Below are 14,837 nucleotides of genomic sequence, written 5' to 3' on the forward strand. Positions count from 1 at the left end.
CTAAATGTGACTGATATCAAATGTCAAAAGGAAAAAACCATAACGCAGACAGGAGTCCTTCAAAACGCTTACAACGCTATCTATGTGTCACAACCGAAAATACTTTCTTGCCAACCCAATAGTAAGGTACTGCCACGACGAACAAGGGCACTTTGTTCTAGAGAAGACACTAGAGAAAGTGCAGGAACATTATTGGTTTAAAGGAATGAGAAAATTCGTCTCCAAGTATGTCCAGTCATGTCTTAATTGCTTATACGATAAAACTCCGGGTGGGCGAAAGCCTGGATTGCTACATCCCATAAAAACAATTGCTATGCCATTTCACACGGTACATCTCGATCATGTTGGCCCGTTCATTCCTAGTCGTAATAAGAATACGCAAATTCTCACTATCGTTGATGGTTTCACCAAGTTTTGCATACTCGAACCCGTTCGAGACACGGCAGTGAAGAGTGTTTTGAAGGCGTTGGGTCAATTGATTGCAATTTTCGGGGTACCGACCCGTATTATAAATGACAGAGGGTCGGCTTTTACCTCGCACACATTTAAGGCCTTTTGTGATGAGCATGGCATAAAGCATGTGCTCAATGCTGTGGCTACACCACGTGCAAACGGCCAGTGCGAGAGGATGAATCGTACGGTTCTGAGCTCCCTTGCAGCTACCTGTGCGGGTGGAGCAGAGGATATGTGGGATCAAAGTGTGAAGAAAGTCCAAAGTGCAATTAATTGCACTACCAATCGGACCACCCAAAAAGCACCAACGCAGCTCTTGTGTGGGTATAAACCGCGTAGTTTGGCGGATGCGAGGTTGCTGACCCAAATCCATGGTGCGTTGGATCAGGTGGATCTCTAGGAGATGCGTGACCTGGCGAAGGCCGCTACGGACTCCGAACAGCTGGAGCAGAAAAGGCGGTTTGATGTGCGGAGATACAAACCTCCCAAGTATGCTGTAGGAGATGTTGTCATGATAGCAGCCAATCCGGGGGCAACCGGAGGGAGCAGAAAGCTGTTGGCCGTGGCAAAGGGGCCCTTCAAGGTGACCGCTGTCCTACCAAATGACTGGTACGAGGTCGCTGATCTGCGGGACTTTAAGAAGTCCCCTAACAGTCGCAGCGTGGTAGCAGTCGACAGTATGCGGAGATGGGTCACGTTTGATGGCAACCAGTAAGTCGGGCGAGTCGACGGAGGGCTGCCGTTACCGTGTGGCGGCACTACCTCCTACATTCGCCATCAGAGGTCTACCGAGTTGACACCTTTCCCGCAACTACCTGAAGCCTTCCTCGTTCGTATATATACGTCCTTAACCGACCATCGTATATCCCTGCGTCTAAGGCAGGGTCTGGTCTAGGTAGCCTTACTGACGAGTCCACCAGCAGGCCCAGGACGAAACGCTCCCTCTCCTTTCCTTCACACATTTTTCTAGTCTACAGTTTGCCGCCAAAACCGTATTCGGCGTTAGGCAAAATTTAATTGTGGTCGGAGTCCGTGGCCTTGAGGAACAATTCTGGGTCAAAATTGTGTTCAATGATGGGCCCGGGCGAGGCCTGGACCCAGGTCGAGTTCAGGCCGCCCCGGTACGGAATGTGGTCAATTCCGAACCCAAGGGAGGTCTGGGCGGAGACCAGGACCAGAAGTAGTCGGAGTCAAGGTTAACACTGGACTGGGCGGCCGGTGTCCCTGACAAGGCTAGCGACCGTAAAAACAGCTGGAATTTAACCTAAGAACGTTCAGCCTATCCTTATCCTAACTTGCGTGTTTCTAGTATTGGCATCGTGTCGAGCCGTGGTTGCTATGCAGAACTGATCACTCTGGGGTGGTAGTCATGGCTCGGGTCAATCAAATGCCTCTTGTATTACAGATCTCTGACCCTGCTAATTAGTTCGATTATTATAAACGTGTTAGAGAAGAATAGCTCAGGGGAAACGTCGAGTACGACGATTTGGTCAGTTTGGCCGAATGAGAACGAGGCTTCCTCAAAAGGAATATTTCGTCATCCAGGCGGCCGAAATGCGTCGCGGCCACGAGAAAGAAAAGACGATCCTGCGACCGAGGGGGGAGAAAGGAAGCTCCACGCGACTCGCAATATGCGAGTCGAGCAGTCGGTCGAAGACAACCGTACAAACGTGTCTGTTGACACCAGACAATAAATTTACTTATTCGTTTACTACACTATTTCCTAGGTTATCCTTTTCTAAATTCCTTAAACTTACCGTCCACCCCCTCCATACCGGAACCCCTTTAAATACTGGTTCCAAACAGGGGATGAGACAGTCTATTTCTGAACTTCAACATCACAACGTCACTCTGACCAATTGTATTCATATTTGTAAATAATAGTTAAATAGAAACGTATTAAAACCTAATTCGGAGTTACCTCGACGAAATAGTGATCCAACACAGAAAAGGACAAGCAAGTGAAAAACAGAAAGAGAAAGCATCTCTTTCCACTCGATTCGACTGCGTGGCCTGCCTGCGACGCTTCCACCGGTCAATGGTTAATCGCAATCGCTGCTCATATTCGTTCATTATCGCTTTTGATAAATCATAAGTAAATATGGTCCAAATTATATCGTGTTTGGCATAATATTAATCAGAAATATCTCATGAATATGTTCGTAAACATTTCGTTAACAAAGAACCAAAAACAAAAAGTTTCATCGTTGCATTTGTTCCCCTCGATTAGCCATCGGCTCGTGATAGGGAAGCCGCCGCGGCGCGCCGAGCAAAAAATTATACGCTTGACTGGTTCCACGGCCCCCTTCCTCAGTGGTGGGGTCGACGACTTCACACTTATCGTGAGCAAATCGACTCACACTTATCAGGACATTACTGTAATGGCGAACCCTATTTTCTTTTTTTTTTTTAAATATTTAACAATACGGGTCCCTTCTCCTATTTAACACTAAAACTACCAAACAAGCCAAAATGACTTGTCAGTACACTTTCATAACGATGATTAATATTTTATAACAATACATTTTCTCAGATCTTTTGCAACTTTTATTGCGATATGAAAATGAGGAAATTAGTTAATTTGTAAATTTAAAAATTAGTTAATTTATAAATTTGTGATTTTAGCAATCAGTTACTTTATAAATTTATAAATTTAAAAATCAGTTTATTTCTGAATTTGTAAATATAATAAACAGTTACTTTATAAATTTGAAAATTTAGAAATCAGTCAATTTATAAATTTAGAAATTTGTAAATTTAGAAATTAGTTATTTTATAAATTTGTAAATTTTCAAAAGTTTGCTATGTTTGATCGAAATATATACGTATACGTTTATCGTCAGTAGTTTTAATGTTACATTATAACAATAATTTTGTTTCATCATTATTTCTAATGTATTATTGCATCGAGAGTCGTAACAGAGTTAACTGTAGAAGAGAATTTGAAACAAAAAAAAAGAAATTATAAAGATAAACGTTTTGCCGAAATTTGATAGGATAGTTTGAAAATGTAATAAGCACATTTCAGAGGTGATGAATCTTTATGCATAGACTGTGAATTTTTATGGAAAATGGCATTTTTTAAAATAATTTTTGAAGACAACAGCAAAGATAGGAATTTCTTTCTTTTCTTAAATATCTTATTGGTTTCAGAATAAAGTAGAAAACACATTGCATCTGACGAAATTTTTTTCTTTATTGTATTACACAAAGCCCTATTGGCTATAAATGCATAAAATCCGCAATCTATTTATGAATGATTCATTACAATATTCCCATTGTATTTTAAAGTATAAGATTAAAATATTAAAAATTCGAAAAACTTACATCTGGATGTTCTTTAACAGGTACATAAACTTTCTCTGTCAACGTTCTGATTTCGCCATCTGGTTCTGGCAAAACCAGTGGTTCTTTCCTGACACCACTGATTTGAAATAGGCTCGCTCGCACCTTCGCGATTTCTGCAACAGAAAAAAAGGAAATGTTATTAATGAGAGGTCACACACGATATAAACCTTTACAATAGACCGATTTAGAATTTCATAATTTGCCAATACCGATTTGTTAGACAACTATTCACGCATCTGCATAAATTATTACTTTATCGAATATTCCTACAATCTTGCTACCTGTAACTTTTATTTTCTTATACACAGAGGGAAAGCCAGTGGGTACGTTTTGTTGCCACTTTAAAAAATAACAATACTTTTCTTCAATAAACTATGTAAAATTTCTCAATTGGATGTATACTAATCTACGACATTAATTAAATATGTACAATATGTCATACTTTTGTCAGTACAGACTTCTCTCGATTATTATTCCGAACTCGGGTCTGCGCCGGGACAATAATCTTATAGGGAGAAATGCTTCAGACCCTCGTAAATTCGATTTTTACCCAAAGCCCGACTTTTGGCAACTGAATCGGAGGGACAACAATGTATGCGCTTGACAAGTTTCACCCCCCACCCCCACAGTGGTGGGGATTAGGCCTGGACAATAATCGTGTAGAACAAACCAGACGATAATCGAGAGGAGTATGTAACTGTAAGAATATAGATTTAAATAAATATGTACTAGTTTTTGGTGGAGATTAAATATCGTTATTCACCTATCTTGCTTGACTTGAAATCACGAACAAATGTATCACACACAGTTTACATGATTTCTAGCAGAATACATACACGACAATAATTATTTCTTCCTCGATTGTTTATATTGTCAGTTTTCAAGGTCCTTTTTTGTTTTTTAAATAGAACATCCAATACTTTATGGAAATCAAAAGAATATCAATGTAATATTAAAGCACAGTAGGACTAAATATTTATTGAGATATTTGCAATAAGGGTACGCTCAAAATATTTTAATGAAAAATACGTAATACATAATTGGATGATTTTTCCATCAAAAATACGATGCTCTAGTATTTTCTGTTACACTAATACAAATCACATAAATACTAATTACATTGTATGATTATAAACATATTACAGTGCAAAAGAACAATCATCAGAACATCTTTCATTTTAATGTTATAAAGATTATTAGTATTTTAAGAAGTAGAAATATGCACTTTTTCGCAGTTAAGGATAAATTGAAATTGAAGGAAATAAAAAGATTACAGATACATTTATTTTATATTTCTATTATTATTTCACTTAAATACCCACTAATATGGTCTAATTTATACGAATACATTGTTTATAGGATCAACCAGTAAAAGATAATATAGTGGTTTATTTGTACAGTAGGCGCTCGTTTATTGCAGGCTGTTTTATTCCATACTGTATGCAATACTAAAGTATTGCATTTACTAAAGTAAAAAAAATATTATTATTCCACAATATGACAGTATCATTAAAAAGAATACATAATTAATCTTAAAAACTCTAAAGATCCTCGAACAACGAAAAAATTGTTACTGCTAAATAATAGCCCTTTCCAGAATAAACAACTTCTGTGAATAAACATTTCTAATATGTATATCCAGCCCACCCTATAGGTAGCTGCGTCGCACGACTGAACGGCTGAGTGGTGGGGAAAGCGCAACTGGCGTCTGCTTCTTGCACGGTTCCTAGAATTCTGGCCCGCTAACGCCCCTACTAGTGCGGGAAACGAATGTCTACTGTATGTATGTCCAAATTCCTGTACAACAGATGCAGGAATCTGTAATACCGACATATAAGAGAACCACTGCTGACACAAGCGACATCTACATATAATTTTCGAGTCAGGCCCAACCTTATCGATTCAATATGGAATAAGACTACAGTGACTGTAGAGGGCCAGAATTCCAGGAACCGTGCAGAAGCGGTGACTACATATTGTATGTAGTTACCCGAATGCTTTTCCCACTTGGCCGTTCAGTTATGCGACGCAGCTACATATACGGTGGGTTGGATATATGCACTGTACGGTTATGTTAATTATTTATTTTTAAAAATACCAGAAAAGTTTATGCATAGAAGTTGTTTAATATGGAGAGGGCTATTACTTAGCAGTAATAATCTTTACATAGGTGGAGGATTTTCTGAATTTTCAAAGTTAATTATGTTTTGTTATGCTTACATTAAGAATTAAGAATTATTACATTATATTGATTATTTCTACATATTATATTACATTTTGTACCTTGCGATTTATGCATAGTGAGTGAATGTAACTTTATACAGTTTTATTGTTTCAAAAATTTGAATATATTCTTACAGGCTTGTGTGTTTGGATAATGATATTGAAATATTATGGAATTAAAAAATTCATTTTTTTTTTACATAAATCGATTTCTCTAAACATTCTGTGTAATAAAGTATTAAGGTATTATGTGAGAAAGTTAATAATTTGTGACATATTTTAATGGCAAATGTCTAGCTTGGTTAGCGTCGTTTACCGATTACGTGTGAATCTTGAGATAAGAAATACTGAAATTGCCACCAGTATTCATGCAGTTCTCCGAGAAATTGTTGTTCAAACAGAACATTCAAATATGTCGTTGAATTCATCATAAAATGTTTAATAATATGGCAGTAATAAAAATATGAAGTTCCAGTTTTTAAAAATTCATTGGTATTAAAATCTGTGTAACGAACAAATAAAAAAACAAATTCAAATATTCTATTGAGTTTATTCCATGAAGTAAAACAGCTTTCATATGAAAGCATTTCAATTCTCTGTATTTTCAATGGTTACCAAACTAATAGCGTGTATACAGTTAAATTGGACATTCTATACATAATATAGACACTGGACATGGGCCACCACTTGAGACCGGAAATTCAAAATTTAACGCTCTTCGATATTTTAGCATAAAAAATATAGCATTCCATTTAAAAAAACCAAATGTTAACCTTCAAATCTCTGAAACGCTTCCACTTACAAAAAAAATATGCATCATATAATATATCCCTCCAAACCATACAACTTTTCTATAAAAACATTTTTCATACAATGCATACTTTAGAAGTTATTCAGGGTGAACAAGTTGCGTTGACGACCCTGTATATATTAGTGTTTGTGAGGTAATATGTGTTTATTTTATGATGTGCACGTGTTACACTGCACCGTTGACAACGACTACTCTCGAGGTCTATTAAATAAAATGATTGTAATTCGTAAATAACATTATATTTATTAAAAACAACATTAGGTATTTCCACCGTAAAGGAATTCCCTGGTAAGCCTGCTTATGACGGCCCTGAGAAGCTGGCCAACGCCTGAAAATGGCTAATGGCCAACGCTTGGATTTTGACAAAGTCCGTTGTTGGACTGTATTTTCAGTTATAATCAACTACATTTCGTATGATGTTGAATTCATATTGAATATAGGTAGTTATGTAAGCATATAAACTTATACGAAGTCAGAGTGAAATATTTTTAATTATTATATATTTTTTAATATTTTAAAAGATAAAAATTGATATGCAGTTTATAAAAGAGATTAATAGCTATTTAAGAAAATGTGTTTGTCTAAGATGTGATAATGCACAACTTATTAAAATAGTGCAAAGTAAAACTGAACCAATAATACTGTTTTATATAAATTATTATGTTTCTAATTTGAAAGAAGTATCCATATCGAGTAGATAAATACTATGAAAAAATATGTTCTATTTTCATGGAAACTTCTTGTCAATGATCCGTTATGTTAACGTTATCTTACATGCTAAACTGCGAAAATTCTGCGAATCACTGTGATTTTTCAAATACAAATAGATTTCTTGTAAAATACAATTGTTAATTTCATTAAATAAAATTTATAATTAATAAATTACATAAATATAATTGATCACTATTAAATAATAGTTATAATTAATTAATGAGTTAATTATTTCGAATTCTATCTTAAAAATAGATCATTTGTGTTGATACTTTCAACTGCAGTATGTTCATTCAAGATTTTATTATTAATAACATTTTTAATCAAAATTTTATCTCCTCGCTAAATATGTACCTATTATTAATTAATGTTCATCCAAATCCAAGTCACTATTTCCATTTCTAAAGGAAACATGGTTACCTAAAGGCTTCATTCATTAGGAATTACAATTACACGAAATACGTAAAAGTTGCAAGAAATGAACTTTGGTCAGCTTTCCGTAATTTTTCGCATAAGTAGACCATACACACGCTTCATTCATAAATCTTATACCTGACATCAACGGTGACATGTAGGTAATTATCTGTTTTCCATTCCTTCTAATTATTACTTCTTATCAAACTACAGATCGTGAACAATTCATGGTCAGTGTCTACGAACATTAACGAAAGTGGTTGTAAGCATCTAGTGATTGGAAAACACAAGTGGTCAGTTAATGAATCGTTAACACCGAAATCTAGCATGAGAAAATTTTATTACTCCTATCGCCGATTCAACGAATCCTTGTAGAGTAAAATATACAAATTCTGTAAAAATCTCTCGCTTCCAGTCCTAAAACATCTTGCATTTAAGATTCCTCCCATTTCTTGGCCAGTGACCCGTTGAACAACTACGCTCAGCGTCCGGTACTTTAAAGCGGTGCTGTAGAGCATAACTTTCTGTCAACCTCTGTGCAATTTAAGAGTTTCCTTGTCTGCAATTAGCGAGGTTTCTTTGAAAGGGAAGAAATTGAAGAAGACGACATTTGATTAATTTTAAGCAGAGACAAAAAATAACAGTGATTTGAAACATTTTTTGGAAGAAAATCGTTGAGCAAAAAGTAATTTTTATTTAAATGAAAACCAAATTTGTCAAAAAATGACGTGATTAAAAAACATGGATTTTTAACTATTCTGGTTACGAATAATTATTATAGATGATCAAAGTTTTTGTCGGTTACCAATAACAATTATCGATGACGGAATTCTTCTTTGATTGCGAATAACCATTATTGGCTACGAAAATAATATTGATTACAAATAACCATGCATCTAAGCATTATCGATGACGAGAATTTTATTAAGAATTGTATGTATATAGTAATATTTGCTTAATACGCTAAACTAACAATATGGGATATTAAAAGAGCAATAACGCCCCAGTTATAAACATTTAATAATTTTTCAATTTATAATCTATATTTCTTGCCTAATGGTCATTTACTTGTCATTAAATTGGTCTTGAAATCGCCTCCAATAGACAACCCACGAAAAGCAATCGGCGTTCGAAAAGAATATTTTCGTATATTTTGTCTCGCAACATATTGCAAAGTTTCCAGATAAACTCGGAACACACTGTAAGAACATTAAATCGTTCTCATTCTGAAATAATACTGACAATTGAACACGATACATATACAGTTTTAAGCTTGTCAAATACACATATCTACGAATGGTTCGCATGTGTACGCAGGGACGTTCCTGGCAGAGGTGCAAAAGGTGCGCCCGCACCTGGGTGGCCGCAGATCCTATGTTATATGTAAAACTCTAGTTACCAAGTATAATAATCAAAACTTCTCTCAGAATTATGAAAATTTTAGACAAACAGAATTCAATGAAATTAATTTTATACGTAATCTTTGTAACACTACTCATATACAAGAATGAACTATCTTTATGGACAGCCGAAAATAGCATACGATATTTAGTGATATTTATTGGATTACATCCGCGAAGGTAATTAATGGTCGCTATTCGTCAACCATAACATCATTATTACAAACATTATACGTTAGTTTTGTACTTATATGTAGAATGAAATATTCATTGTAAATAAAACCATTTATTTTTTAAGGGTCTTCGTTTCATTCTAGCAAAATAAACATTAAAAACTATACCTCTCATATGATAAATGTTAACAAAAACTATGTATATGTATCGATGTAAAAGTAAACACTGAATATCAAATTCTTAAATAATGTGAAATTAATAAGGGTGCCGATACTGTTTTTGCACCCAGGCGGCCAACAACTCAGGAACGGCCCTGAAGGTAAGTGTAAATACGTAAATACATACGTAAATGTGAATGAAGAGGGGAGATCTAGTGAACACACAGACGGAACGGACACAGAATCATATCCAGTTTTAGAAACATTGCTCACTGTAGCTGACATCAGCTGCGTTACATTCTTCTTTACTTGTTCCTTCTCATGCTTCTTTTATTTCACGTTTAGCGATTTGTAATTAGATTTCTTATCTTACGATTATTGAAATTGTAATAGAATTTATGATAGCTTTTGATTTACCATATATTTTATGTTATATTATACAATTTAATTTGGTATACATTAAATGCTGATAGTTCTAGTGTTGAAAATCCTTTATGATTTTCTATATCATATAGTTATAAATCAAAAGTAATTTCTTTTTGTTAATTCCTAGAATTTAATATTAAAAATTTATTGTTAAAATTAGGACTGCCTGATCACCATTATTGTCCTCTTGTCATTTTTGTATTTGATAACAGGTTGCTTACAATACCGATTAACAGTCTGTGATTGTAATAACTCTGCAAAACCCGCAGAGATTGATCTACAAAGTTGCTGTTAATCCATGTCTCCGAGTGAATTTATGAATCATTTAATTTAGATAATTAACGTCATTCTCAGAACAACAATTATCGTGTATAGCGAATAACTTGAATCATCATTTATGGAATAAGAAATGATTTTATTGAACTCGAAATCTATGTCACTAGTTTTTCATTCCATCTTCGAACATCTAAATGTTTACTTCAATCAGACATAGTGAAAACACTTTCTCAAAGTGTTTTATACATATACACGAAACTCCTATTATAATCGTTTGAATCATGTCAGTAAGGTACACGTTGCAAAAAAAAAGTTGAATAAACTGCACAAAGACTGAAATAAAATTAAACGTCTTATATAACATCTGAAGTAATAGATCCATCAAATAAAAAGTTCACTTATGTTGCAACTAAATACAGATTCATCTAAGCACAAGTGATGATGCTAGGGCAGTTGGTACTGGTATCGATGCAGCATTTATGACACCATCGCTGTCGTAATCCCGAAGACTACATACAATCCGTGACATAGATCACGAACTCGAAGAAAAGATTTTATTCTTCGAAGACAAACGATGTATGTACTTGTGAAAATTCTTATACAGCATGGCCCACCTAACTCTGCCATCCTTAATTATTCCCTCATTTGTCACGGTACAAAAAAAAATGGTTCGGTAGAAAGTTAGTGTATTTTAGGCGGGCAATTAGGCTATGAGATTGAAGGTCATCTTAACGTCATATCTTCTGAGATTTCTTTAATGGTAACGTTTTTTTAAATAGAATGCCTTATTTTTTTGTTTGCCATTACAAAGAGGAGATGAAAACGTATTCAACAATAGTGAAGATGTTTATAAACATTACTACAAATAGAAGGAGCGAGCAATGATCAAACGCATAATTAAACGTATAAATTAAATAATTTTGAAGTGGATGTACATAGAGTACAGTTACATCATCGATGTAATAAAAAACGAGGTGTAATATGAAAAATTCTTATTCTACATTTTCTATTAATTTTCCACGTAAAATCGTCTACTTGTGAATGGAATCATCAAACCGATGACACCGTGTATATTTGTCATTTGCTGCTTCTTCCAACAAAACTTCGAATTTTTGTTAGTACATTTCAATAAAGGTGAAATAAATGATTCTTCGATATTTTCAAATACAAGTCCTGTTAGTAAGAAATATACGAAAATTCTGCGAATCACTGCGATTTTTCAAATACCAATAGATTTCTTGTAAAACAGAATTGTTAGTTCTATTAAGTACAATGTATAATTAATAAATGAAATAAATATAATCAATAACTATTAAATAATAGTTATAATTAATTAATGAGTTAAACATTTTGAATTCTATCTTAAAAATATATCTTTTGTGTTTCTAATTTCAATTGCAGTATGTTCATTCAAGATTTTATTATTACAAACATTTTTAAACCAAATTTTATTTCCTCGCTAAATATGTACCTATTATTAATTAATATTCATTGATATCCAAGTCACTATTTCCATTAAATTACAATTTCACAAAATATGTCAAAGTTGCAAGAAACGAACGTTGTCTATGTTCTAGTATCATATATTGATATGTGAAAAATAAACACACATTGTGGTTACGATACAGTTGAAAAAAATGCTTCAAATTTTAATTTCCAAATGTATATCGATACCATAATATTATGTACTATGTAACAATCGAAAATAGTTACATACAGGGTGTTTCGTTTAACTGGAAACGGTGGAATATCTCACGAAGGATTACAGTTATCAAAAAAATGTTCGTACAAAAGTTGTTTGGTACGAAGGGGGACATTACGTGGTATAAATAACTTTTCTGTAAGTGGGGGAGATATCAAAGTCAAGTTAATTTTTTTCAAACTACGTGCAAGAATAAATGTTAATCTCGTTTTAAATCCAATACGGCATAAATTGACTTTATACGTCAGAGGCCACGCCTCTTAAGCAATTCACAACTTATTTTTACGCAGTGAGTCACATGGATATATATTTATAAAGCAGTGTCCACGAAATTTAATACTAACGTTAAATTGTGTCTACGAAAATCTGTGTTATACTTACAAACATAAATACGTCCGAAATAGCATGAAAGAAAACATCGAAAATAGAATACTTTTTAAAAAACCGCGAAACAACTATGTCGTTTAAATAAAATATGTAAAATATCAATAATACCGAAGAATTTGTATCATATTAACTTATACTTGATAAATATTAAAGGAATACCTTGAGCTCACATTTTTATATTTTACAGATTTACATTTTTAGTGCATGCAAAAGTAATGGTCGTTTTTCTGATGAAACTTTTTCACCAATATTGAACAATTTCTACATCTGTCAGTGGATGTAGCACCCCTCATTTCCTATAACATTTTACCATTTTTCTAACACAAGTTGAATTCCTCGACAATACAATAAAATAAAACTGCAATACCAAGTTAAACACCACGGTCATTATATGTATTTGCATAGTACAGTGTCCATCCGATAGTTGTCCCTCCGATGGTACGCAGTACGCACTCATTGTCCCAGCGTTATTCCCACCACTGGGTGAGACTTTCCCGGAACTAGTCAAGCGTATACAGGGTGTAACAAAAATGTTGGAGGACGGAGAATTGGATTTAACATTTCATTAGCTGTAACGCTGAACTAATAAAAATCTTTATCCTATTTAAAAAAAGCGACGATGACTTTGAAATATCGGAAAATATAACCTTCAAAAAAAATCTTCCATATCACAATAATTGCCTCATTGAAGCAAACATTTTGTTCCTTACACACTTTCTCGTATCAATAAAAAGAACGAAGATATTTCAGGTGAAATTTTTAGGCGACTTGTCCTGTATTTGTAAGTTTATTCGTCATGAACTCTTTAAATCTTATGTATCAGTTAAAATAAATTGCAATAATTTTCGTATTGATTAGAATTAGAATTAACGAATATAAATTAAATCATTATTATAAACAGAAGATGTTTAGGTACCTGAAGAAATATTACAATATTAAAGGCAATATTTGTTTAAATTCATTGTGAACGTGTTTCGAAGCAGTTGAAACTGAAATACTTAACAGAGTTAGACGATTATTATATCTTAACAAGCGTGTCGTAAAAAATAATAAACCAAGTCGTTCGAGTGACGATGAAATTATTTATTTTTCCTGAGCATTAACATGGAGAAACTTGGCTTAAATGAAACTTAAAACTGTAGGCAGGCAAAAAAGTGCATTGAATGTCGTCAACCAGAGAATTCTCTATTAATGTTTGCCTTCTTTAGTCTGGTTCTACTGTCTTCTCTCAAACCACTTCTCATGTGGGGGGACTATGTTATGTATTTTTTATTATACAGGGTGTAACAAAAATGTTAGAGGATCCGGAAATGGGAGACTCGTGATATGATTTGAAACAAGTTTCTCCTTAGCAAAACTGTTATTCTGAGGCTTTGTTAACGAAATATTAACGAAAAACCCCGACCAATCAGAGCACGAGTCTGTCGGCTGAGTTACCACGATAACGTTGACTACGCGCTGTGACTGGTAGCATAGCCATAATTTTAGGCATTAGCTTAAATATTATGTACTATCTTATACAAATTTCAAGGCTGAATCTTGAAATTGGGTAAGATAGTACATAATATTAAATAAGAAATATTAATATACAAATAAGAAAAAGGAAAGAAAAGAAGATAACAGACGGAAAAAAAGGTAAGAAAAAAAAATGTATACGTCTTGTTGCATTCGAACACGGATCCGCGGCCTGGTAAGCAGGTATTTTACAGTCGTAGCCACGACACTTTCTTGGGTAGACGTTTTATACAACCAGATTACTTGACACATGCAAAACTTTGAACGAAAATATCTGAAAAACCAATGAGAAACCCATGAGGGTTTTGTAATACTATATGTGTACTATAACTTCCACGCGTCCACCTACAAAAGAATTACTCACATCAATTTATTTTCCGCCCGAAACTTTCAACGATATTCAAAAGGTTCGATTTAAATAACTCACTCAGTAATTATTGCAAGAGATTTGAGTGTGTAAATACTTTTCTTTATCCACTTCTGTTCAATTACACTTGAATATTCGAATGATTTCATCCTGAAAAGTTGGATCGTCCAGTCTGCTATTTACATTACAGATGTTTATGCATTTATAGTTTTTTTAAAGCGTAAACTGCAGTAAACTGGCAAGGTTATTGGTTTATTTTCAATGCAGTAGTGTCATTGATGAGGAGAAACAATTTTCATTAATCCTTAGTTCTCAAAGGGTATTCTAAAAAGGTTGAATTTATATAAACAGCCACAATTTATAACTAATACAAGCAGTTACTAATATTCTTTCTATATTAGATTTTATGGAAGTATCACTGCTAGATTTTTCGTTCTGCTTTGTTGACCCGCTTTCTTTAGATAGAAATGTA

General features: G+C 34.0%; 1 protein-coding gene across 4 annotated transcripts in view; it reads right to left on the minus strand.

The window, feature by feature from the left end:
- Positions 1-14,837, minus strand: part of LOC107195086 (protein held out wings) — a 106,464-nt gene that overhangs the window by 51,797 nt on the left and 39,830 nt on the right. For all 4 annotated transcript variants that reach the window (XM_015584862.1, XM_015584859.1, XM_015584861.1 and 1 more), the window contains exon 2: positions 3,781-3,914. In XM_015584862.1, coding sequence (XP_015440348.1) covers positions 3,781-3,914 — 134 coding nt within the window. The remainder of the gene's footprint in view (positions 1-3,780; positions 3,915-14,837) is intronic.

Source organism: Dufourea novaeangliae, unplaced genomic scaffold (assembly GCF_001272555.1).
Source record: "Dufourea novaeangliae isolate 0120121106 unplaced genomic scaffold, ASM127255v1 scaffold50, whole genome shotgun sequence".
Lineage (NCBI taxonomy): Eukaryota > Metazoa > Arthropoda > Insecta > Hymenoptera > Halictidae > Dufourea > Dufourea novaeangliae.